This window comes from Erythrolamprus reginae, chromosome 1 (assembly GCF_031021105.1).
Source record: "Erythrolamprus reginae isolate rEryReg1 chromosome 1, rEryReg1.hap1, whole genome shotgun sequence".
In the NCBI taxonomy this organism is placed as follows: domain Eukaryota; kingdom Metazoa; phylum Chordata; class Lepidosauria; order Squamata; family Dipsadidae; genus Erythrolamprus; species Erythrolamprus reginae.
The window spans coordinates 293,302,873-293,326,687 of record NC_091950.1 but is presented as its reverse complement, the minus strand read 5'-3'; the positions used below and the strand labels follow the sequence as shown (position 1 = coordinate 293,326,687).

General features: G+C 41.9%; 1 protein-coding gene across 4 annotated transcripts in view; it reads left to right on the top strand.

Annotated features, from left to right (window-relative positions):
• The window catches only part of SIM1 (SIM bHLH transcription factor 1), an 83,141-nt gene that overhangs the window by 14,479 nt on the left and 44,847 nt on the right, over nucleotides 1–23,815 (top strand). For all 4 annotated transcript variants that reach the window (XM_070733270.1, XM_070733269.1, XM_070733267.1 and 1 more), the window contains exons 3-6: nucleotides 16,998–17,080; nucleotides 18,994–19,083; nucleotides 21,179–21,287; nucleotides 21,387–21,472. In XM_070733270.1, coding sequence (XP_070589371.1) covers nucleotides 16,998–17,080; nucleotides 18,994–19,083; nucleotides 21,179–21,287; nucleotides 21,387–21,472 — 368 coding nt within the window. The remainder of the gene's footprint in view (nucleotides 1–16,997; nucleotides 17,081–18,993; nucleotides 19,084–21,178; nucleotides 21,288–21,386; nucleotides 21,473–23,815) is intronic.

Here is a 23,815-nt window from a genome sequence, read left to right as displayed (position 1 = left end):
AGACACCCTGAACCATAAAGACATATAAGGGCTAAATTCATACAGCTAAGCTAAAAAGTGGGGACAGCCATTCTTGCAGTGGATACTTTGCAGGAAAGATGACTGTATTTTTCCAAGTATTCTGTGCCTACTATTTACAGAAACCAGGAGATGATTTCATTTACTCATGCTAAGCCACCATCATTTCAGTTGTGATTTATTGAATAAACCACAACAGCTCTACTGTCCAAATGGTATCACACACTGAATCCAAACCAAACAAATTACATTAGGGCTTAGTGTGTTGGGTCAGCCAGGGCAAGGTATCTAGGATCTAATTAAAGCTCCTCTTAAAGGGGGAAACTGGATTTTATTTGTATTTGTATGGAACTTCAGGCCAATCAACACAACTGAAGCAACCATTAAGGCTGCAGTCCTGTATCTTCTTACATGGGAATAAGCTCTATAGAATGTATCACCTCTCTTGAGTAGATATAAAAATACACTAATAGAAGTACAGTACTGCTAAAGGGATAACTAAGAATATGCAAGTACTGGAGTTGACAAATGTCAACCATGACAATATACCTACTTTATAGAATTTGACATCGTGGTAAATTTTGACTTACTTATTTTATTTTTGTCCTGTCACTAAAGAGAATGATGTCTGAAGAAGTATTATTTAATAGTAAACTAAATCTAAAGAGCTCTCTATCGCTTTGCCTTCACCTTTTCCTTCAATTTCTAATCTTACAAACACATTTGCTTTTTATCAAATTACATGTATTTACAAAGATAAGAAAAATAATGTTTTCCCAGACTGTAATGTATGCATATTTCTGTACCAATAGTAACTCTTTCTTATAGTGGAAAGTACCTATTACAATTAGGGAAACATTTTTGCTGGTAAATACATGCAATTTTCTAATTGGGTCTGTGTGCATACACTGAAGTAAAATAAATTATATCTTCATTTTCTACCAGTGTAGCTTCCTCTTAAATGAAATCTTGCATATTGATTTGAGGAATGATCTTTTTTTAAAAAAAGATCCATTTAGTTTTGTCTTGTTTAGAATCAAGTTTCCTTTAATAGGCATTGTATCAAAAATCAGGACTCTGGTAGCCCTTTTTTAGATTAAAATGTTATTAAAAGTTATTAAGCCTTTGTGAAGCTTCTGAAAAAATGGTACCAAATTATTTCTTTTGGAAGTATGGGTAGTAATTTTAGCCCAATGTATCTAAGATATAAGGTTTTTGGAAGGGTGTATTTATTATGAGCTGTAGCAAAAAATTAACCACATCTATTCTATGGACATAGAAAATAGCATTGTATAGCATTGCTTCATAACCAACCTTAAGATCACTCTGGAAAATATTTGCTCCATTTTCCATTTAGTATGAGAGTTTCCTAGCAGCTTTCATTGAGACAACTCAAAATTCAGTTGTGGGGGTGGGTTTTAATTCTCATTTGTGGATGGGAATGCTGAGAAGCTTTGTGTGGTTAAGCAAAATCACTTGTGTGAAATGTCCTGAAAATATCCCTGCAGGAGACACCGAAATATTTCTCTGAGTTTTTTCCTCATTAGCAGAGTCCACATGATCCATTCCTCCCTGCAGCATATTGATAAAAAGAACTGTAGCCAGAAATTGGATTGTTCAGATGACAATTTTCATTGTCTGGCCAACCAATGCCTCCACGCCTCAGGGGCCCATATTTTCAAGGCTGGCAACTGGTCAATGTTTGTTCAGTGGGTGGACATTCCACCAGCTGTTGACCTTCAGAAGAGGGTGCAGTTACACCTTAGTAAGGGCTCAGAAACCCATATTTGTGTCCTTCTGAACAGGATGCCTGCCTTCACCAAAGGAGATATTTTGACAATCTTGTAGCAGTAGCTAGAGCAGTGGTTCTCAACATTTCTAATGCCGTGACCCCTTAATACAGTTCCTCATGTTGTGGTTACCCCCAATCATAAGTCTAGCCCCAATTCTCCCCACAGAGCTTTGAGCTGATTGGCAGGTCAGAGGGACACTCCCATTGTAAGTGCCTGATTGGTTGGATTGTAAAAATATGTTCCAAGGTGCCAGAATAGAAGCTTTAGTTCCTAACACTATGGGAAATTTGTCTTTTCCCATGGTCTTAGGAGACCCCTGTGAAACTATTGTTCGACCCACAAAGGGATCCCAACCCTCATGCTGAGAACTACTGATCTAGAGAAATCCATTCGTTTGTTTTCCAGAATTAGAAAGAGTGCAGGCAAGATGATATCTATAGAGATTGTCAGCCATCCAGGTCATGGTTGTCCCAAAGGTGCTTTTTTCAGGAGGCTACTGTGAACTTTCTTGTTTTTCTTTGAAGATGTTTCATTTCTCATCCAAGAAGCTTCTTCAGCTCTGGCTTTATTCCCCACCATCAGAGCTGAAGAAGCTTCTTGGATGAGAAGCAAAACATCTTCAAAGAAAAAAGAAAGTTCAGTTGCCTCCTGAAGAAAATGCACATTTAGGACAATTGGGGAAGATAAGGCCAACCTAGGAGAAGAAGGATGACTGCAGTGGTCGAAAGCTTTTGCTCTTGAAAGCGAAAAGTCCAAAATGTCCTACCTGTCAGTGACTACTTCACCTTCAACCGCAACAACACACGAGCACGTAGTAGATTTAAACTAAATGTCAACCACTCCAGACTAGACTGCAAAAAATATGACTTCAGCAATAGAGTAATCAATAGCTGGAATGCACTACCTGACTAGTTTCTACTCCTAACCCCAAAACCTTTAACCTTAGATTATCTACAATTGACCTCTCCCTTTTCTAAGAGGTCTGGTAAGGGGCGTGCGTAAGCGTGCCATGGTGCCTACTGTCCCTGTCCTACTTATTATTATTATTGTTGTTGTTGTTGTTATTAATTAACTAATTAAATTTGTATGCCGCCCCTTTCCGTAGACTCAGGGCGGCTCACAGCAGTAATAGAAAAACAATATACAATACTACTGCTCTATTGTCTTCTATCATTACCTTTTATTATTACTTATTTAATGTTCTATTTATACAAATTATCCTATAATTGTTTGACATAAATAAATAGATAGATAGATAGATAGGTAGGTAGGTAGGTAGGTACACTGCTCAAAAAAATAAAGGGAACACTTAAACAACTCCAAGTAAATCAAACTTCTGTGAAATCAAACTGTCCACTTAGGAAGCAACACAGATTGACAATCAATTTCACCTTGTTGTCAGCACATTCAACCTTGTGCAGAACAAAGTATTCAATGTGAATATTCCATTCATCCAGATCTAGGATGTGTTATCTGAGTGTTCCCTTTATTTTTTTGAGCAGGATAGATAGGTAGGTAGGAGATAGATGGATGGATAGATAGACAGACAGACAGACAGACAGACAGACAGACAGACAGACAGACAGACAGATAGATAGATAGTGAGGGGCGCCTACAGTTTATTTGGCGGGAGCCATTATCTACCACAGCTCGGCCCTCAGCCCTGGGACTGCGCGAGCAGAACCACGTGGCCCGTCGCGAAGTCCCAGCTCACAGCTAATCGAGGTTAGGGTTGCGTGGGAATGCCTGGATCCGGCAGGACGGTGGCCTATAAGAGTTTGAAAGATCGAACCTTGCCCGGTGGGATGGTGTCCTCTCGGCCTCTCCGTTGAAAAAAAGCCGGCGCTGCTTTTCGGTTGCTCTTGCCAGCCGCCGGTAGCACGGGGTGGCGGGGGAGAGGAGCTGTTGGTGGTTGCCTGGTCCCCGCCTGCCTTGTCAGAACGCGGCCGCAGATGGGGCGAGGTCCTTCGGGGTGGATGTCTTCCGCCTCATTTGCTTGCTAATGGGGTGTGTGTGTCTTGTTTTCGCAATCGAAACCTCGTTTTCGGGGGAAAGGAACAACAGGCCGCGAAGATAATTCGGGGCTGGAGGCTTTGGAAGAAAAAGCAGCCACAGGCGTCTCTTTAAGATCCGTAATAGATACATCACCCGCCGGAGCGGCTCTCCCTCCCTCCCCTCCACCTCCGTCTTAGTGTAAATATGACAAGGAAGCGAGGCGTGAAAATGGTTTTTTTTTAAAAAAATATATTACGACTTGAGGCAAGACAACAAAACAAGCATCTCCCCCCCCCCACACACACACAAAAAGAGAGAACCGAAAAAGAAATGAAATGTAGCGCAGTGTGAACATTTTCTAAAAGAGATTAGGTTTGGTTCCCCCCCCCCTCCCCCCAAAAATATATATTTTAACTTTCAGATTATAAATCCCGGAGTGATTTTTTCCCTGCCTTTTTCCATCTCTGGGCGGCCCACCGAATGACAAAGTAAAGGTTTAGATTTCTGGGTTAGTTTTTATCGCCCCCCCTCCCCTTTGAAAGACAATTACGTGATTTGTAAAAAAAAACATGCTGTGGTTGGTGAAAAGGAAAGTAAAACATAGGTACTTAAGCTTAAAAAAAATCCTTAAGAAAAAATCCTTGAGATACGAGCTTTTAAAAATGAAAACAAATCAGAAGATGTTGAAAACAGGAGTTCTACCAGGACAGCAAGTATTATTTTACTTAGGATACTACTACTCAGTACATTGGAATTAATTTTATCCTATAGATTTGCACACACTCCTCCATTTGCTTGGAGATTATGGTGTTTACCATCATTTGTAATGTGTAAAGCATGCCTTTAAACAGAAGAAAACTTCTAAATTGAGGTGCATAATCCAGTTAAGGAAAATGGCATAAGATTATTTGAAAAATTTTATACACTTTTAAAAATCTCAACTCAATTAAAAAAAGGGTGTGGGTGTGTTCCAAGCATTTCTGATGAAATTACAAGATGTGCTAATTTACTTCAGAATAAATGTCTACTACCTTGTTCCCTAATAAAACAAGGCTGCTGTTAGGCACAAACAAATAGATCCACACTGATTCAAACTATTTGCTTTTTTGTACTCTGCCTATACTACAGAAATCGCCTCAGATTGCTTGCCTTCACTTGGAAACAGTTAGATAAGGTTCCATGCAGTGGTGTTTCTTGGGGTGAGGTGGGGGGGGGGAGTCTTGGGTCTCTTGTGGCTGTGCAGTGATTTGAAGCTAGTTCCTTACTTGATTCCTCCTTCCTGTCTGGCTGATCATTTTCCAACAGCTGTGATCTAACCATACTTGATTTTGCCTGATCTCTCTTATACTGGAGCTACTTCTGAGTAGGCAAGTATAATAGGTATAGACACCAAACAAGTTCAGCTGCCCATATTTGGCTTCCTTTGAGAAAGTAACCTTAATAACTGCGCAGCTAAGTATTTGTACAGCAAGAGGAGACTCACTCAGGCAAGACTGAAGTACTTAATTTAAAAATGACAAAAATATTTTCCAGGCAATGAATTCAAAAGAGATGATTGGTGCATTTCTGGCAAAATTCCTGTTCAGATTTTCAAGCTTGGGAAACAAATGACTTGAGAAAGCAGTGGGATTATTTCTTATTATTTGGCTTTGTGACATATCACATGTGAACATAAAGCATTTGTTCAACAGAGTTTTGTTCAACTTACAGTCTCCCAGAAATACTGGACTATAATTCCCATCTCCCTCTTAGCCAAGATGGGGGTAAAAGCTGAGGTTTCACCCATATGTAGTCAATTTGGAAAATATTAACTTGACCTGATTAAGTAGGAAGGAAAATGGCATCAGTAGTAGGAAAAAACCAGTCCAATTGCAAGAATACAAGTGAGAGTTAATTTCTGCCCCAAAGTTAACCTGTAAATGTGGATGGCTATTCAACCTGTAAATGCAGGTGGCTATTCATTAACCTATGCAGGTAGGGGTCAATTTCTCCTTTTTCAGGGGCCTAAGGAGAAGGCCCGCTCAATTCCAATCTTGGGAGCATTTCTGTTTTTGGATTAATCAACAACTGACAAAAAACTTCCAAGGCAGTGTAGAATAGAAGTCCCTGGATCATCCACATCCTGCTAAAATATCGGGGAGCGATTATTTTCAAAAGCAATAGGCCTTAATCTGGATTTCCTGTTTACAGTTTAGCATGTTCTCTGAACCCAGCTAAGGATGGTTTAGTCAATAAACCATTTAAGAAAATCATTCCTTAGTGCTCTGGGTGATTATAGCCCAGGTATGTATCCATCTGGACTTAAAGTCAAGCTACAAAAAAAAGGGTTTTTTTCATATATCATATCATAATGTGGCTTGTTTTGCTTTTGGCTTGGGCTGTTGTGCATGCCCATTTATTTCAGTTTGCAAATCACAGCTTAGAGGTTAGCACTATATATGTCTTTGACTATTTGGCAGACTATGACTATAGCAAGCCCATGAGTTCTGACTATTTTAAATCAGTGGTTTACAGCATCACCCAGTCTTCGGTGTGGTGATTCAAACTTTTTGTTCATTAGCATACTGCACCAGTGAGGCTTTGTATCAACTCTAAACCATAGCTAACGTTGCATTTATCTAATCTGATGTGTTGATTTCCAATTTCTCTGATGTGACACTTAAACTGTTTGCAGCGTTTCTGGTGCTTCAGCAGTGATCATCTTAATGACACAGTCAGGGATTAAGAGCTATCCAATTCCTACTGGCCATGTCTAATTGCTGCATATATGGTCACTGGTCATTGTTCTTCTTTGCCATTTTGGTCTCTGCTGCCTGGAGTGATATGGCATCAATTACAAAATCAGTAGTGAAACTCTCTAAATCCCATCCTCCAAGAACTGCTTTGAAGCAGCAATTACAAAGACTAACAACTGGACAACTTGCAAAATGGCACCGGGAATTTATTTATATTGTTTTCAAAATGATAGTTAAACTTTCACAATACAGGAGCTGCTGGTGGAAGATAATGGTCTCTAATTGCCCCATCCCAACCATCCACTGGGTTAAGGAGTGTAATTGGTGATTGGTTTTCTTATCTGACATGGGAATCCTAGCCAGAAACTAAACTCAGCTACATTTTAATCAGCCCTATATTAAATTTAGTGACACCCATACACTGGCTGTTTTATTGAGGCAGAATTGAGAGAAATTATAGTAGCATGTTTATACTGCCTCCCAAACAGAATAAAAGCTTATTAAAGAAGGTACTAAAGCTCTGCCCATAATAAGACAGGATCCCAACTAGTGACTTACAGCATTGTCTAACATTATTGTAATGAATACAGGTCTACACTACCACAGCAATGACTGGGTAATGTTAGAAAAGGCTACAAAGTCAATAGTAGGGCATCAAATTATGATAATCCTGCAGCAATAGCAATAACACTTAGACTTATATACCGCTTCATGGTCCTCATTTTACCCACCTCAGAAGGATGGAAGGCTGAATCAACCTTAAACCGGTGAGATTTGAACCAAACTTCTGCTAGCAGTCAGCTGAAATAGCCTGCCATACTGCACTCTAACTACTCTGCCACCTTGGCTCTATATTATTATATATTACTTGTGAATATTTCTGCTATCATAGCCAGTGTTCCCTCTAATTTTTTTTTGGGGTGGGCGGAAAAGTATAGTGTCTGAGCGGCAGTCCCTTTGGGACTGGGCGGCACAGAAATAATAAATAAATAAATAAATAAATAAACAAACAAACAAACAAACAATCCACCCTGTTTTGCCTCATAGAATCTCAAAATAAAATACTGTACTGTGTGTCTATAACAGTGAGCTCATAATAGGGCAACTCTATCAATATCAAAATGCCACTTAAATAGTTGAGCTAGTTTCAAACTAGATTTTGATTTTCTTTCTCTCTTCCTTACTCCCATTCTTTTTCTTTCTCTTTTCCTTCCTCTCTTTTTTCTATCTGTTTCTCTCTCTTCCTCTCTCTCTCCTTCCCTCTCACTCTTTCCCTCTCGGCTTCTGGGCAGGTTTGGAAAACTTTGAGTTGATGATGATTTTTAAGTGAGCGATTGCTCACTGCTCAGCTTAGAGGGAACTATGATCATAGCTGGTTGACTCTTTAATATTTAAAAAGAAGTCAGCAAGTAGTGCCAATCAGTATACAGAGTTAGAGAATTTATTTATTTGTTTTTCTCCCCAGTTTTTTTTCCTCATAACACAAAGTCCACTTATTTGTTATTGTTGATAAGGGGTGTCAAACTCAATTTCAGTGAAGGCTGTGTCAGGGTTGTGTTTGACTTGGGGGGGGGCATGGCCATGGTGGGCATGGCAGGCCTGTAGCAAAATGTCCTGTAGCAAAAATGGAGCACTTTTTTTGCTGGCCAAGGGCTGCAGGAGGCTGTCACAGCAGAAAATGGAGCCCAGGAGGGCCACGCATAGCCCTCCTGAGCTCCATTTTCATTGGCAGAGGCACCATGGGCCAGTTCTTTCTGTTTCCAGGGCAGTCCTGCAGGTCAGATTTAAGCACCCCTGTGGGCCTAATCTGGCCTATGGGCCTTGTGTTTGACACCCCTATTGTTGATTATCTTAGTGTTGATCCATTGGTTGAGACAAAAATGGACTGATTGTGTCATGGGCTGATAGAGAGTGACTCACCCAAAGTTATCCAGAATTCACAGTCCCCTGGTTTCCAGCCTTAACCTTTAGACTAAACGGGTTCTATGAGAATAAGTTTACATTGTAAACATTATGCTCGGGAAGATCATGGTCTTGACAATATACACTGTAATGACTCTGCCCTTCAAAATATTATCTAAATATTTACCTTCCTATGCTCAAAATTTGCCAGGGATGGCTGCTAGTTAAGAGAAACACTATGTTCATTTTAGACAATATTTTGAAGGGCAGAGACATCACTGTGACAACAAAGGTACATATTGTCAAGACCAAGGTCTTCCCAATCATAATGTTTACAACAGTGAAAGCTGGAGAATCGTAAAGATGGAATTAAGAAAAATTTATGGTTTTGGATTCCAGTGCTGGAGAAAATAGTTGAGAATGTTGTGAACCACAAAAAGAACAAATTGTTCGGTACAAAGTGAAATCAAACCAGACTGTTCCTTGGAAGCATAATACTAAAGCTAAAGCTAAAATATTTTGAACATGTAATGCAAAGGCAAGAATAATTGGACAGGGCACTAATGCTTAAAAATAATTAGAGACAATTGAAAAAGTGGCTTATAGAAGGTACATATTACATAGGCTTGAGTTTATAAGAACTCAAGCAGTTACTGCCAGACTGAATAGACAAAATTATAGCCATCCGATTGTAAGAGACAGAAGTGCCTGAAAACCAGTCGCACAACTTTGGCTGTGGCAAAGATAGCCTATCTTCTTTAGCAATACTATGATACAACCATGACTACATCATGCCAAAATACGGTATAAACCACTCTTGTTGAAAAGATGTTATAAATCATTCTATGGGTTTAGCCATAACAACACATAAGGGTGCTTTGTCATTCTTTTTGGGTATGACTGAAAATGTGCTGAGAATCACCCAAATATCTGATTTTGAGATCTGGACATAGTTTCTGTATGTCTCTGCTGTATATGGCTAAAATCATCTTCCAAGGTTCTCAAGGAATAAACTTAACTGAGACAGAAGCAGGGCCCAAAGGGTGACAAAAACAAGCATTTGGTCCAAGTCCAAAGTTGGAGTAAGCTCAAATTTAGACACTTGCATTTGTTTGTTTCTTTGAGTTTGATAGATGTACTGTATATGTTGATTTCCACGAAGGTAAATTTAATTAGGAATTTCGATTCTCCTTGGACTCTGGGCCGCTTACAACATGTTAGCAATAGCAATTTTTTAAAAAAACAGAATCATCATATTGCCCCCACAATCCAGATCCCCATTTTACTCACCTTGGAAGGATGGAAGGCTGAGTCAACCTTGAGCGGGTGATGAAATTTGAACCGCTGACCTGCAGATATAGTGATGATATCGTGTGTTATGTAAAGAAAGTGGATTAAGGCACAGATCATTATTTGGAAGTTATTCACTTTCTTATCTGCAGTGGCCTTTTCTTCATAACTGACTCAAACTATAGTACTAATTCCTCCCCCCCCCCAAAAAAAAAAAATTATGCCTGTATAAACTGGCTCCTATTTTGTGACAGTAATGAGGTTAGTGACTGACCATGACCTTAGCTGGCAATTGCAAGTCAAATGAAGGAAAGGAGTAATCTGGGACTATTATAATGACAAATTAGGCATCTGTTGAGCTTCCTGACTAACAGGTTGTGGGTATAAAATGAAGTAGGAGGGAACTGTATGTTCTTCACATTCTCTCCTCTGGGTCTGTTTGGCTATTTCTGAGCAAGGCTGTAACATCTTCTGAAAGAGCTTAACTTATTGTAAAAAAGACAGACTCCAAGAAAGCAATGCCAAAGACAACTATTGACTAGCTGCTATTCAGCTATTGATTAGTGCTGCAAAGGTGCTGGGAGTGAGTGTACATTCATTTCTGATCTTGTGGCTGGCAAGCTAGGAAGTACTGGTGGAAAATCCTGGAGAACATACACGCACATTTCTTTTTTAAAAATAAGGGTTTTTTAATTTTTTTAAAAAACAAAACATATCTCTTATGGGTAAAATCTTGTCCAGATCCCTTCTCTTACATCTTTTCTTAAGCATAGACAATAATACATCTTATTTCTAATTTCAGCCATGTTATTCTTTTTCTACATGCTTATTATCACATATACACCCTTACATGCTTATACATGCTTATTATGCTTATACATGCTTATTATCACATATACACCCTTAATTATACACCCTTAATCTATTATATTAAACTCAATTATTTACCATAATTTCCATTTCTCCAAACACCTTTTAAGTTCCCCCTCCAGTTCTTTAACTATCCACTTTTACATCTTAAATTGATTTTTCAATCAAAACCAATTGAAATTTCATTTCAAATTTCATCCACTGAAGTGTTTCACCATCTACAATATGACTTATCTTATTTCAATTTTACATACATAAAGAATCATTTTCCTAACAATTTTTAATACTAATACAAATCCATTTTCTTCTCAGTCATACTCAAAACTACTATACCATCTCTTTAAAAATATTTTATTATATATGACATGCACATTTCTGATTTTCACAATTATAATTTGCTTGCCCAGTTATCAACATGGTGCTCAATGCCACCAAATGGAATGGACTAAGATGACATACAGTGATGCATTGCATGAAGAGCTATACGTACTGTGTAGACCCTGCAACTTGAATGAGTCTAATTCTGGGAGAATTGGCTGGTTACTATTTTTAGAGGCCTTTTGTAGGTCTTCAGATACCACCACCACAAGAACATGGCTGTGTGAAACCTCTTGCCAGCAGAAGAGGAAAACTAGTAAGGAATCCACTGGAGACAGAACTGGCAACATGCAGATACAGAACCCATCTCTCCCATTTTACATTGATCTTTTGTGAAGAACAAGAGGAAGAGCTTTTTCAGAACATACCACATCCCTCTTAAAAATGCAAGCCTATCATTCTTACAGAAGTGCACTAGACTCATGTTTGTAAAAATCAGACAGGCACTGGCAGGTGTCTCTGAGGATGTCAGAATGCTCCTGCAGCTCTACCATGAGGGCTTCCTGTTTCCAGGGGATTGAGGCACTTGCTGCAACGTAAAGAGGAACTGAATAGGCAAATGGTTGGTGAAGCATGCCATTGTGAGAATGGTGTCAGGATAAGAAGGAAAGCACAACATTAAAAGTACAGCAGCATATTATTTCAGACTTCAAATTGCCTGAGTTATAGGCTAGAGATGAAACAAAGGCAGGGTCAATGGGGTTGGCAGAAAACAAATTGACAAGGCGTGTCCATACTGTGGTTAAGGGCAGGTATGGAAGGAAGACCTCAATCTTGGTTTCTTACATTCACATACTGCACTTGATTTCTAAGGAATCCAAAGTAACACACCTTGTCCTTCCGTTCTATGTTAGCCTTTTTCACACCAGTTCTGTGATCTTGGTGAGGCTGAGCTAGAGTGAGTGTCTTGAAACCCTCAGAATGCTTTATGGCTCAGGGGTGGCTCTGTTCAATAGTTCAACGAGTATGTCATGTTTTCCTGTCCTTCCCTGCCTGATAAATGGAAAATGCTAATGGATATCTAGTATTTCAGTGATTCATCCTACTTTCCTGTCTGACATATGTCAAGTCAGAAAATGTACCCATTGTTTTAGGTCTGTTCTTAATCTATTTTCTGCTGTTTCAAGACTTTTTTCTGGGGGAAAGGAGGATGAATCAACCCAGTGGGAACATCATCCAGAAAACAAAGCCATTGCTGGACTTTCTTTCTAGGCTTTAGCAAGTTCTAAGTGGAATCTTAACACCAGCACTTGGGGGCCATTAAAAAAAATGCATGATTGATTTAAGAAACCTTGATTGCACAATAAATGTATTAAAACATTTATTACCTAAGCTGATGACCACCTATTGGGATGTCTAGATCAGTGTTTTTCAACCAGTGTGCCGTGGCACACTAGTGTGCCGCGAGACATGGTCAGGTGTGCCGTGAAGCTCAGAGAAAGAAAACAAGAGAGAGAGAGAGAGAGAGAAAGAGAGAAAGAAAGAAAGAGAGAAAGAGAAAGCAAGCAAGGGAGAAAGAGAACAAGACAGAAAGAAAGCAAGAGAGAGAGCAAGAGAGAAAGAGAGAGAGAAAGAGGGAGGTAGGGAGGGAGGGAGAGAGAAAGAGAGCAAAAAAGAGGAAAGAAGGAAGAGAGAAAGAAAGAGGGATGGAGAGAGAAAAAAAGAGGAAGGGAGAGAAATAGAGCGAAAGGGAGGAAGAGAGAGAATTTTTTTGGCCAATATTTTTTTAGCCGCCCGCCCACTCAATGTGCCCCATGATTTTGTAAATGTAAAAAATGTGCTGCGGCTCAAAAAAGGTTGAAAATCACTGGTCTAGATAATAATCATGGATCATGAAGTGAAAAGCAGAATTCTGTCCATGCTTACTTAGAACTGAGTTCCACTGATTGATAGCCAGGGAAATGGATGCAGGATTACAAACTGAAACTTATTCGCTAGTGAGCCTGTAAGATACCTCAGATCGAAGTTCGTTGGGATGGATAGGATTGCAGACTAGGCTGTTCTGAAGGGACAATAGAGCAAATTCATCCCACAATGGATGGAAGATTAAAAACAGGAGTTCCCAAGTTGCTTTTTCAAGAGGCAACTGGAACTCGTGGTTTTTCTTTGAAGGCATTTTGCTTTTCATCCAAGAAGCTTCTTCACCTCTGAAACTGAAAAAACCCCAGTTGCCTCTTGAAAAAAATCACTTTTGGGACCTGGGTGACTGAAAATCTCCACAGACATTTAGAAACATGAATATTCACTGAGCATGGATTTTAAAAAGTCAAGAGGTATACTTATTATCAACTTTGTTCATACTGTTGCAGTCACCTCTTGACTTTTAAAAATCCATGCTCGGTGTACATATTTTTTTAAAATTCAGGCAAAGTTTCATTTGCATACTTTTTAAAACTTTTTTTTGCTGACACCCTTAAGTAAAGGCATGCAAAGTGGAGGAGAAAGTTATACATAGAATATTATGAGTTTCAGAAGTATGTATGTGTGCATGTATAAAATTTGTTTGCTGCCCATCCAAGGACTCTGGGGTGCTTGCAACATATTTTTCAAAGTTCAGCCTTTCCTATATCTTTATGAACTGAGACAACGCCAGACCAGTATTTTAAATACCCATATTTTAGACTTCAGAAAATCAGAGAAAGGAAGAGTAGTGGAATGGTGGGGCAACTAATGGTGGAGACGCTGCATATAGGTGAGAAAAGGAGCAGAAGGGGGCAGCTGGTAGGAATATCTGGCCTTCGCCCAGCCCCAGAGGGATCGAGCTGCGTCTGCAAGAAAGCAAAGCATAAATCTTATGTGCGAGTTTGAACGGCACGGCGTTGCTTTCAAGAAAATGAAGGCCCAGACGCCGATTGGAGGAGCAAGTGAAAGGAGGCGTGGCCAAGCGGGATTGACGGCTCCTTGTCTAGGCCTGTGCCTAGGTGGCGCTGATTTTTAAGCTCCCTCTTTCCCGCCAAATTCACGAAGCGTGGCCATTTTCTCCATTTCTCCTTTGCCCTGGTCCCCTAGTAGTAAAATTAGTCCTCTCTTGTGTTTGGAAAACAACACTCTTGTTGACTGAAGTGGTTTCTGAGAGTCACATTTAGGTCGTGTGTTGTGTCCAAGTCCCTCTGTTAAAATCGGTCAGTGGAGAAGGCACCGCACCATTTTTGGTTTCAGACACCCTCCCCCACCCCCACAAGGGCGAAGAACTGAGACCATGTGAAGGGGCCGATGCCACGGAAGGGCGCCTGACTGATCTGGTTGTGCATATTGCAAGGTGGGGGGGGGCAACAATTTTGTTTGGGAAGTATTCGAGACAGGGGGCAGAGAGAGAGAAGAAAACGAGTATAGACATAAAGGCTCCACTTTCTTTTTAATTGATTGACACGGCCCTGCAGTTTTCTCTGTTCTGCCATTGCCTACTTCCTCGAGTTGAGGAAAAGTGACAGGACCAAGGTCCTCTAAACTGGCTTTGTGCCTAAAGCTGGACTAGAACCAGTGAAGGGCTACCAAAATTTTTACTACCGCACTGTGGGCGTGGCTTATGCAGGACGCCCTGCATTTTCTGTCAACATCTTTCAGTGCAAATTGGGTGATATGGGGTGGAGCTTTATTTTCGCTACCCCACTGCATCCCCCCCCTCCGGACAGTAGTCCACCCATAACTAGAACTCAGCATCTTCCTATGCATAGAAATCGAATGATGAATGGATGAATGAATGAATGAATGAATGAATGAATGAATGAATGAATGAATGGTTGGGTGGATGGATGGATGGATGGATGGATGGATGGATAGATAGATAGATAGATAGATAGATAGATAGATAGATAGATAGATAGATTAAATAAATACAATAAAATCAATCAATCAATCAATCAATCAATCAATCAATCAATCTCCTGGTTTCTAGCCTGGTGTCTACACCAAAGTAACGCTAGCATTGGGTGTGGTGGAGCTGGGGAACTTGCTATCCCGATGAATCAAAGGATCTCCCCAACCCTCCTTCACCCACACCGCCCAGACATAGGTCTGACTGGATTTCGTTCCTGAAGATGGAATGGTTCTAAAGACGCTGGCTTGAGTTTTTGCACCACGTATATACAGGTTGAAAACAATTGTAAAAAAAAAAAGGTATTATTTCTGTGTCTTGCCGCACTTTAGTGGAATAACCGATTTGATTCGCGGAAAGAGGTCGGACAAAAAGAACATCGACCATTTTTAGGGGGTTCCGAAGAGGCCACAAAGTTGAATAACCATAGAAGCAAGGCTGGGGATCGCCGTGGATTCTGACAAGGCGCTAGGCAAACACCAAACAAATGCTAATTCGGCAAGGGGTTCGCACACAGCACAAGGTTGGGCTGAACTGTGGGAACGGAGCCAAAGGCTTTGTTGAGATGTGACCCTCTTCTGCTGGCAGCTCACAAAGGAAAGTAAAAATAAATAAATAATGTGTGTGTGTTTGAGAGAGAGCACGATCGTATAGAAAAAAAAATCATCTCGCTTATCTGCCGTTGGAATGGGTGGGGTTTAGAACCGAAGAATTATTATTTTTTGGATCCCGAGAGAAAAGCATTTAGAATCTGAAGCAAAAACAATGGAATTAGGGATGCTATTTAAGGAAATCAAATGTTTGGGGGGGGGGGGAGGAATCAGCAATCCCTTTTACCGGGCTGGGTGGTTTACCAAGCCGATCTTGGCTGGCGTTGCCTTGGACCTCAAAACTGAACAGGTCTGGACTAAGAATGTTAGAATCTCACGTGTAGGTCCCACTAGACTAGGAAGTCTCTAGGCACCCCCAGAAGAAAGTAATGACACCCGGCCTCCTCCTTAACTTATCCACGGATTCCCCAGGAGCTTCAGTCAGCGGAGAACCCCCCCCCCCCAAATAAAGTTTTGTCAAGCAATGGGACAGGAGGAAGAGTTTAAAAAGTGCCTTTTCTTATGGCCAGCATCTTATTGTTTATTGCTCCGCCATCGCTAATCGATGAAAATATTCTTAGCCTCTGGGAGGCCGATCCCCCTCCCCACAAGTCTGAACGCGAAAGCTGGAGATTTGTTACGCTTAGACTTTCTTCGCGTCTAAACTGAAGCCTTGGCTTGCGGACCAGGGATCCTTGCAGGGGTCTTCGGGTCGCCACGGCTTGTTTGCAACAGTCTCGGCCATCCTAATGTTGGGAAGCCCAAGAATTTGGTTCGAGATCAGCGAGAGGGGAAAACTTCGGGCCTCAAATGGTCAAGTGCTTAGAATTCTTTGAAATATTAAGTTTAGCCTTTGGAGAGAAAGCGCTCTTCGAGCCTGCGTTTATTGATCAAACGAAACAGTAATCGTGCAATACACAGCTTCAGTTTCAAAGTAGCCGTTCGGATGGGACTATCTGTTCTTTTGTAGATTGAGGTGCTGGAAGAGTTGCAGTTTAACAGGATGGCACTCGCCATTTTCCTAAACCCATACACGGGAAAGGTCGACAATCCCCACGGTTCCCAGCTATCGCTCGGTCTGTGGACGAGGGAAGTTGTCTGTTCGATCATTCCGGGTCCGCTAATTTAAAGAAAACACTCTCATAAATTACGACGACCGGGAGATCTATGACACCTAGAAGCTGAAAGCGTTTATTAGCGCATCGGTTGCAGAGGATCCCGAGTCTCCTCGGATATTCGGAGCAGTCCTGAGAGAGGACTACCACAAAGATACGCTGAATAGTACTGGGGACTTGGATGTTTGTCTTGGGCGGGGTGGGGGCGAGGGTGGAGAGAGATAGAGAGGGAGGGAGGGAGGGAGAGAATTGACGCTACACCATTTTCTTGTTCTTTGAGCCGTAAAACACAGTCCCTAGAAAAATGCTGATAGCATTCTTCCGATTCCATTTCCTGCCAGTCCCATCCTTGGTATTTAGGGTCCGTCAAAGGCAAAAAACAACCTTGATTCTCTCTCCCTCCCATCCTCTCCTCCCTCCCCTTTCTCTTTCTCTCCCTCTCCATTTCCTTCTCTACCTCCTTCTTTCTCTCTCTCTCACGCGTTTTGTCTCGACAGGACTCGGGGAGGCCTGGGGCCACTCAACTCGAAGCAGCACTCTGGACAACGTTGGTCGGGAGCTGGGGTCCCACCTGCTTCAGGTAGGAATGCGGAGGGGGGGCAGCAGCTCTTTCCTGCCAGGCTTCAGGATACAATTTATTTATTTATGTATTAGATTTGTATGCCGCCCCTCTCCCTAGACTCGGGGCGGCTCACAGCATACAATAAGACAATTCATAACAATTGGGACAAGGCCTGAAGGACAGACTTTGAGCTGGAGACTTTCATAAGCTTAGACAAGAGGGGTCTGTTCAGCCCGGTAATGATTCAGGTGGCCTCATCTAAAAGGGAAAGTCGAATAGAATAGAATAGAATTCTTTATTGGCCAAGTGTGATTGGACACACAAGGAATTTGTCTTGGTGCACAAAGAAGAGATTGCAATACATTTCCAACCACGTTGGTTTCAACTTTCATCATTCCCTACCGCTTTTCTGAACCCTAAAGCCCAATCCATCTGGACAGCATCCGGTGACATGGAACTCCTTTCGTGCAAATAATTTTGTATGCGTTTTATAAAACGTGCTTACGTTCCAACACCATCACGGTCTCAAGGAGAAATATACTGGGATTTCAGAAACTCCCGAGAAATGAAAGATTCATAAATCAAGGGTTAGTTATTAACTTGGGTGCGTGAAGGATAAAGTGCCCTAAGGCATATTTTATTTTTTGTATTGTCTGATTGGGTAATAATCTTACACGGGAAGATGGAGTATACATTTAATTGTTAAAAGAGAATGGGGAGGGAAACCACCTTACTCCCATGAATCTTGTTTACCGTCATTTTGATGCGTTCCAGATATTTTAGAGCCTACTCTCGATCATTCCTACGCATAATGATGCTGGGATAGGAAATGATAGAAGTCGTAGTCCGGGGGTGCTCAAACTTGGCAACTTGAAGACTTGTGGACTTCAACTCCCATAATTTTCCAGCCACCATAGAGAATTCTATGGTGTTCACAATTCTTAAAGTTGCCAAGTTTGGGGACCCCTGGACTAGAGCGCAACATTGCAGCCCCTTCCTTCCAAAATTGTGGGCTAGAGTTGCCGCCAAGGTGGTAAGGATTTGGCTTGGCAAGGAGAGGGCGCTTTTCTTGCGCTTTCCTAGAACGAACCCTTTCCTGAGCCGCCTCTTTGAACGTCCTCAGTTGTGTTTTATACGCCACCCTTTCTCTAAAGCAAGTCCCCTTTCTCTTATGCGGGTTGCTACATTTTCTGTGGCTGGCTCGCTCGCTATCCGGGTTCAGTCGTGTGGGATTCTTAGAGACCTCCGGGAAATGTCTCTTTGACAAGGTTTTCAGAAGCTCTCTGCTCTTGCCTTCTTCCAAGCAGGGCTGAGTGGAAGTGACTAATTCAAGGTTACCAAGCCGCTGCTGGACTAGAATTCACAGTCTCCCTGTGTCTCTAGTTTAGACTCCCTCTAGACCAGGGGTAAGCAAAATTGGCTCTTCTATGACATGTGGACTTCAATTCCCAGAATTCCTGAGCTAGCGTGATTGTCTCAGGAATTCTGGGAGTTGGAGTCCACAAGTTACAAAAGAGCCAACTTTGCCTATCCCTGCTCTAGACTAATGACTTAACTACTCCAAAGTCGTTCCATATTTGCAATTCTTAGTGCCATCCAACCACTATTGGGGCAAGGCAGAAGGAAAGGAGGGAGGAGGGAGGGAGGGAGGAAAGAAAGAAAGAAAGAAAGAAAGAAGGAAAGGAAGAAAGAAAGAAAGAAAGAAAGAGAAAGAAAGACCACTTGCCTCTTGAAAAAGCAGCTTTGGGATAGACAGCTTTTTATATGTCCACACAGATTGGGGAGGGAGGGCGGCGGCAGCGGCGATAAAGACAGGAAATTGTCACAAGTGGAACCTGCAGTTCTCCACTTCTTGTTAACAGAGCTAGGAGAATGACTTTACTCGATCGGAGAAAGTTGATTGCTCTTCGCTTGCGCTCTCTTTATTTCAGACTTTGGACGGTTTCATCTTCGTGGTAGCTCCTGATGGCAAGATCATGTATATCTCGGAGACCGCCTCAGTGCACTTGGGTTTATCGCAGGTAAATTAACGATCCCAATAGAGGCGACCCAAGCATTCAAAGTTAGGTTGAACAGCGTTTTGGAGTTCTTCCTTTTTTTTTCTTTCAAAACTCAGTCTTGAATATTTAGTGGTCAAATCAATCTGAAATCCAATGTGAAGATCCCAGGGAGGGACCCTCATTAAAAACGTGGCCATTCGGTATTCTAAAGAGAAGGGGTAGTCTTGACTCTTCTCCAGCCCTTTAGTTCAGTGGACGCGACTTCTTGAAAGTCTTTCTTTGGGCTTTGTGAATGCCTCGAATCGGCCTCATTCCAAACGAAGAACCTGTTTCCAAATCCGCTTGAAGGCGAGACTCCCAGTGGTGTGAGAGGCCGTCAAGGTTGACTTCAGGTCTTCTCACATCCAATCTCACACCAAGGGCAATAGGGGTTAGCTACCATTTGGGGTGAGGGGACCTCTATAGAATAAAGCAGGCAGTGATCGAAATTATTATGCCTCGAATTTCCAACTTTAGTCTCTTTCGCTGCTGCTAACAGTCCGCTCTAATTTAGAAGCTGCGTTATTCCAGGGAAATTTAGAGAATTGAAACTTTGGGATCATTCCATTTTGCTCATTGGAGTTTGTTGATTTTAATCAACCACGCTTAAAACTGCAGAGTGGTGCTATTCTGGCCAATAGCCCTACTGACTCCCAGTGAAACTAGATTTGAAGGGACCCACAGATTATCTCCACGTAGAACACCTGATGTGGGGAATAGTCTTTTGGCCCAGCCTTGTCTTGACCTACTTGCCTTCTAGGTGAAAGGGTACCCCCATCCAACCCAGGAAGCAGAGGAATGTTAAAATTAGCCATTTCATTTAGTGGCTTGCCCTGGGATAAATTCCCATTTAAGGTTCCATCCAAAACCTTCAGCCTAGGGCAGCCTTCTCCAGCCTCTGACCCTTCCCAATGAGGAATCTTTCATGCCACCAAACCAAGATGTAGATCATGGGCTGGAGGGCTAGATGTTGCTGAATGTTGGTTAGCTTGCTTAGGTTGCCTATCTTGGCAGGCTAGAGCAAGCAAAAGCCTAATGGCCATTCACCGTATTCACACACACACACCACTGATTCACAAGACACAATACAGACGTAGTCCTCTGCTTACAACTACAACTGAGTCCACAATTTATGTTGTTAAGTGAGCTTTACCCCATTTAACTACCTTTCTTGCCACAGGTATTAAGTGAATCACTGTAATTGTTCATAATACAGTTAAGCGAATCACTGTAAGTGTGCCTCGGTGGTGCAGTGGTTAGGCTGCAGTACTGCAAGCTACTTCTGATCACCAGCTGCCAGCAGTTTGGCAGATCGAATCTCAGTAGGCTCAATGAGGTCCCAGATTGTTGAGGGCGACAGGCTTACTCTATAAACCGCTTAGAGAAGTGGAGTGGTATATAAGTCTAAATGCTATTGCTAAATTAATAATAGTTAACAACTGTTAAGTGAATCACTGCAAATGCTAAATCAATAACACAGTTGTTACCTGAATCTGGCTTTGCCAGTGATTTTGATGGTCATCTTTGCTTGCAAAAGGTGATCAAGTTACCAAGGACACACAACTGTTATAAAATATGGATCAGGATTTTGACCATGGGAATGCTGAAATTTATTAATTTTATTTATTTATTTGTTTTGTCAAGTACCTATTGGTGGTATATAAAGATATAATAATATTTATACACATGATACTAGTACAAGAGAAACATTAGGGCAGGGCACGGAAGGCACTCTGGTGTACTTATGCATGCCCTAAGTGTAGAAAACAGTCACCAGTCGCTTTTTTCCAGCCCTTTTAACTTCCAGGTTACTAAATTACCTGTTGTAAATGGAGGGTTACCTGGAAAAGTTAAATCTTAACCCGAGCATGTGCGAATTCCAGTGGTTTGAGTGAATTGGAAACCGTCGCGCCATTTATTGCGTGGATGGGGGGGGGTCTTCCCTCGGGTGCTTCCCGATCCTAAGCCTCTCCCCCCCCCAGCTTCGGACCCTGGTGGCGAAACTGGTCCGAACCGGCCGCCCTGCCGCCCCACGCAGCAGCGCTCTTCTCCCTGCGCTCCACTTCCTTTCTTTCAGGTAGAGCTGACCGGCAACAGCATTTACGAATACATCCACCCGGCCGATCACGACGAGATGACCGCCGTCCTCACCGCTCATCAGCCCTACCATTCCCACTTCGTTCAGGGTAAGGCGCCCGGGGAAGTCGGAGGCGGCCGGTGGAGGGAGGGAGGGGAGAGAGCAGCCTAATCCCCTGACATGCGCGTTGTGTTCCTTCGCCTCGCAGAATACGAGATCGAGCGCTCTTTTTTCCTCCGGATGAAATGCGTCTTGGCCAAGAGGAACGCGGGCCTCACCTGTGGTGGCTACAAGGTAGGTCGTGGCGCGAGCGCCAACTGGTGACCAGGCTGAGAACTGCTGGAGTGCTGAAGGCGCCTTCAAAAACTCCAAGCAGGGATGGAGAGTCCTTTGGTGCTCTTTCAACTTGGTGGGGTTCTTGCACAAATTTCGCCCTCCAACCTTGAGAACAACGTCAGTGCTATCCCCAAAAGTGCTTTTTCAAGAGGCAACTGGATTTCCTGATTTTTCTTTGAGGACGTTTGGCTTCTCATCCAAGAAGCTGCTTCAACTCTGACTGGATTATTAACAGAGTTGGAAGGGACCTTGCAGGTCATCTAATCCAATCCCCTGTCTAATCAGGAGACACTACATGTGCCTCTACCTAGGATTAAGCTCACAACCTCAAGGCCACTTGGTGGGGAATGGAGCCAGAGCTGAAGCTTCTTTGAATAGAAGCAAAAGGTCTTCAAAGAAAAAACAGGAAGTCCAGTTGCCTCTTGAAAAAGCACCTTTGGGACCACCATAACTTTGAGATGACTGAGAATCTCCATAGACATCATTAGTGCTAGTATGCTGCTAACTCCAAATATCCCTGGTTTGCCCAACTTGGTGATCTTCATTAGCATTGAAACAGCAAATGCCCCCTCCCTCAATGGAATCTGGCAGCTCTGAAAGTTGCAACCACAGCCTATCTGGGAAGGGACAGCTTGGAGCGGTTTTCCTTCGATGTCTTGAAATTCACTCAATCAGAATAAAGCTTAAAGGGACCTTGGAGGTTTTCTAGTACAACCCCCTGCTCAAGCAGGAGATCCTATACCATTTCAGACAAGTGGCTGTCCTTATCTCTTCTTAAACACCTTCAGGGATGAAGCATCCACAACTTCTGAAGACAAGCTGTTCCACTGGTTAATTGTTCTCACTGTTAGGAAATTTCTCCTGAATTCCAAACTGTTTCTCTCCTTGATTAGTTTCCATCCATTGATTCTTGCCTTGCCTTCTGGTGCTTTGGAAAATAAGTTGTTGGTCTGTGTAGTGACTACATTCTTGTCATGCAGATAGAAGGTTTGTTCCTCCAAAGCTTCATGCTAATTAAGATAGAGATGTTGCCCACACATATTTAGGAGGAAGCCCCAAACTGTGAAATTTATAGCTGAATAAACAGGCATAGGATTAGTTTGTAAAGCAGCAATCCTCTGCATACTTGGGAGTAAGCCCCCTGAAATCCACTTAAGCCCCCGTGATTTCACTCAGCTTAAATACAGGGAAATCTATACATCTCAGCCCAGAGGAAACAAGTTTGTTTCTTCATTACAGTTATGGAGAAACCCTCAATGCATTGAATGGCTGTAGCTTGCATGCTAAAAATCACCAGGTGTGCATTGCACTCCAATTCCCAGGACCCTTATTTGGTAGGACGATCCTGAAGAATTCAGGTTCAGATAAGGTCAGTTAACTTTAAAGGCTGAATATTGGGTGATCTGTAGACTTTTTTTTTCAATGGAGACTGAAAATTAGAATTTTACTTAAGGCTTCAACCTCTGTAGTCAATAATTTTTCACTGCTTGGCAGGACGTGGGTCTGAGCAGAGGCATAAAGGGTTGAGGGCTGAGTTTTAAAAGCACTCCCAAAGAGGTTTTTTGTCTAAGCTTCATTAATATCTGAGTTTCATTAATTTCTTTCATATATGAAAGAAAGCCTATAAAATAATTATTTCCAAGGGGAAAAAGATAGGGCTTGAAGGAGCCTTTGTATATTTACTTGTTGAATGAAAATAACTGAATTGTCTGAGGAAGTCTATAGTATTTCTTGGGGTTGGTTCTGTGCCAATCTTGTTTTGGAAGTTTTTATTTAGGTAGCCAGGATCTCTCTTCTTCTTCCATATTGTCCCTCCAGCCCTTAATGTAGCCTGTCTCAAAACCCATGCAATCCACTGAGCTGTTACAAAGCTGTAATCTTCTTGAATTTTTGTATATTAACATGCTTTTCTCCATTAATAGGAAAGATTCCCTTCAGGCAGGTTACATTCACTGTAGCTCCTAAGGCTATGTTCACTTTTCCTTAAAAAGCTGCTATGTTCCCATTAGTGATTTACAGTAATTTATGGGCCATTCCTTCATTAGAAATTAATAGCAAATTATAGCACACACCAGCCATCACTGTGCTGATCAAAGAAAGGAAAGGAAGGAAAGCAAGTTTTATATCACCAGAATAATAGCTGGGTAATGTTAGAAGAGCTATAAATTGCTGCTGAGGAAATGCCCTGTAAAATCATTAGCGCCATGAATTCCTATAATGATGGCTAGATGACACCATTGCATGCTGTGGTTCACAAAAAGGGAAAATGTTTAAGGCTGCAATTCTATATACAAATCAGAT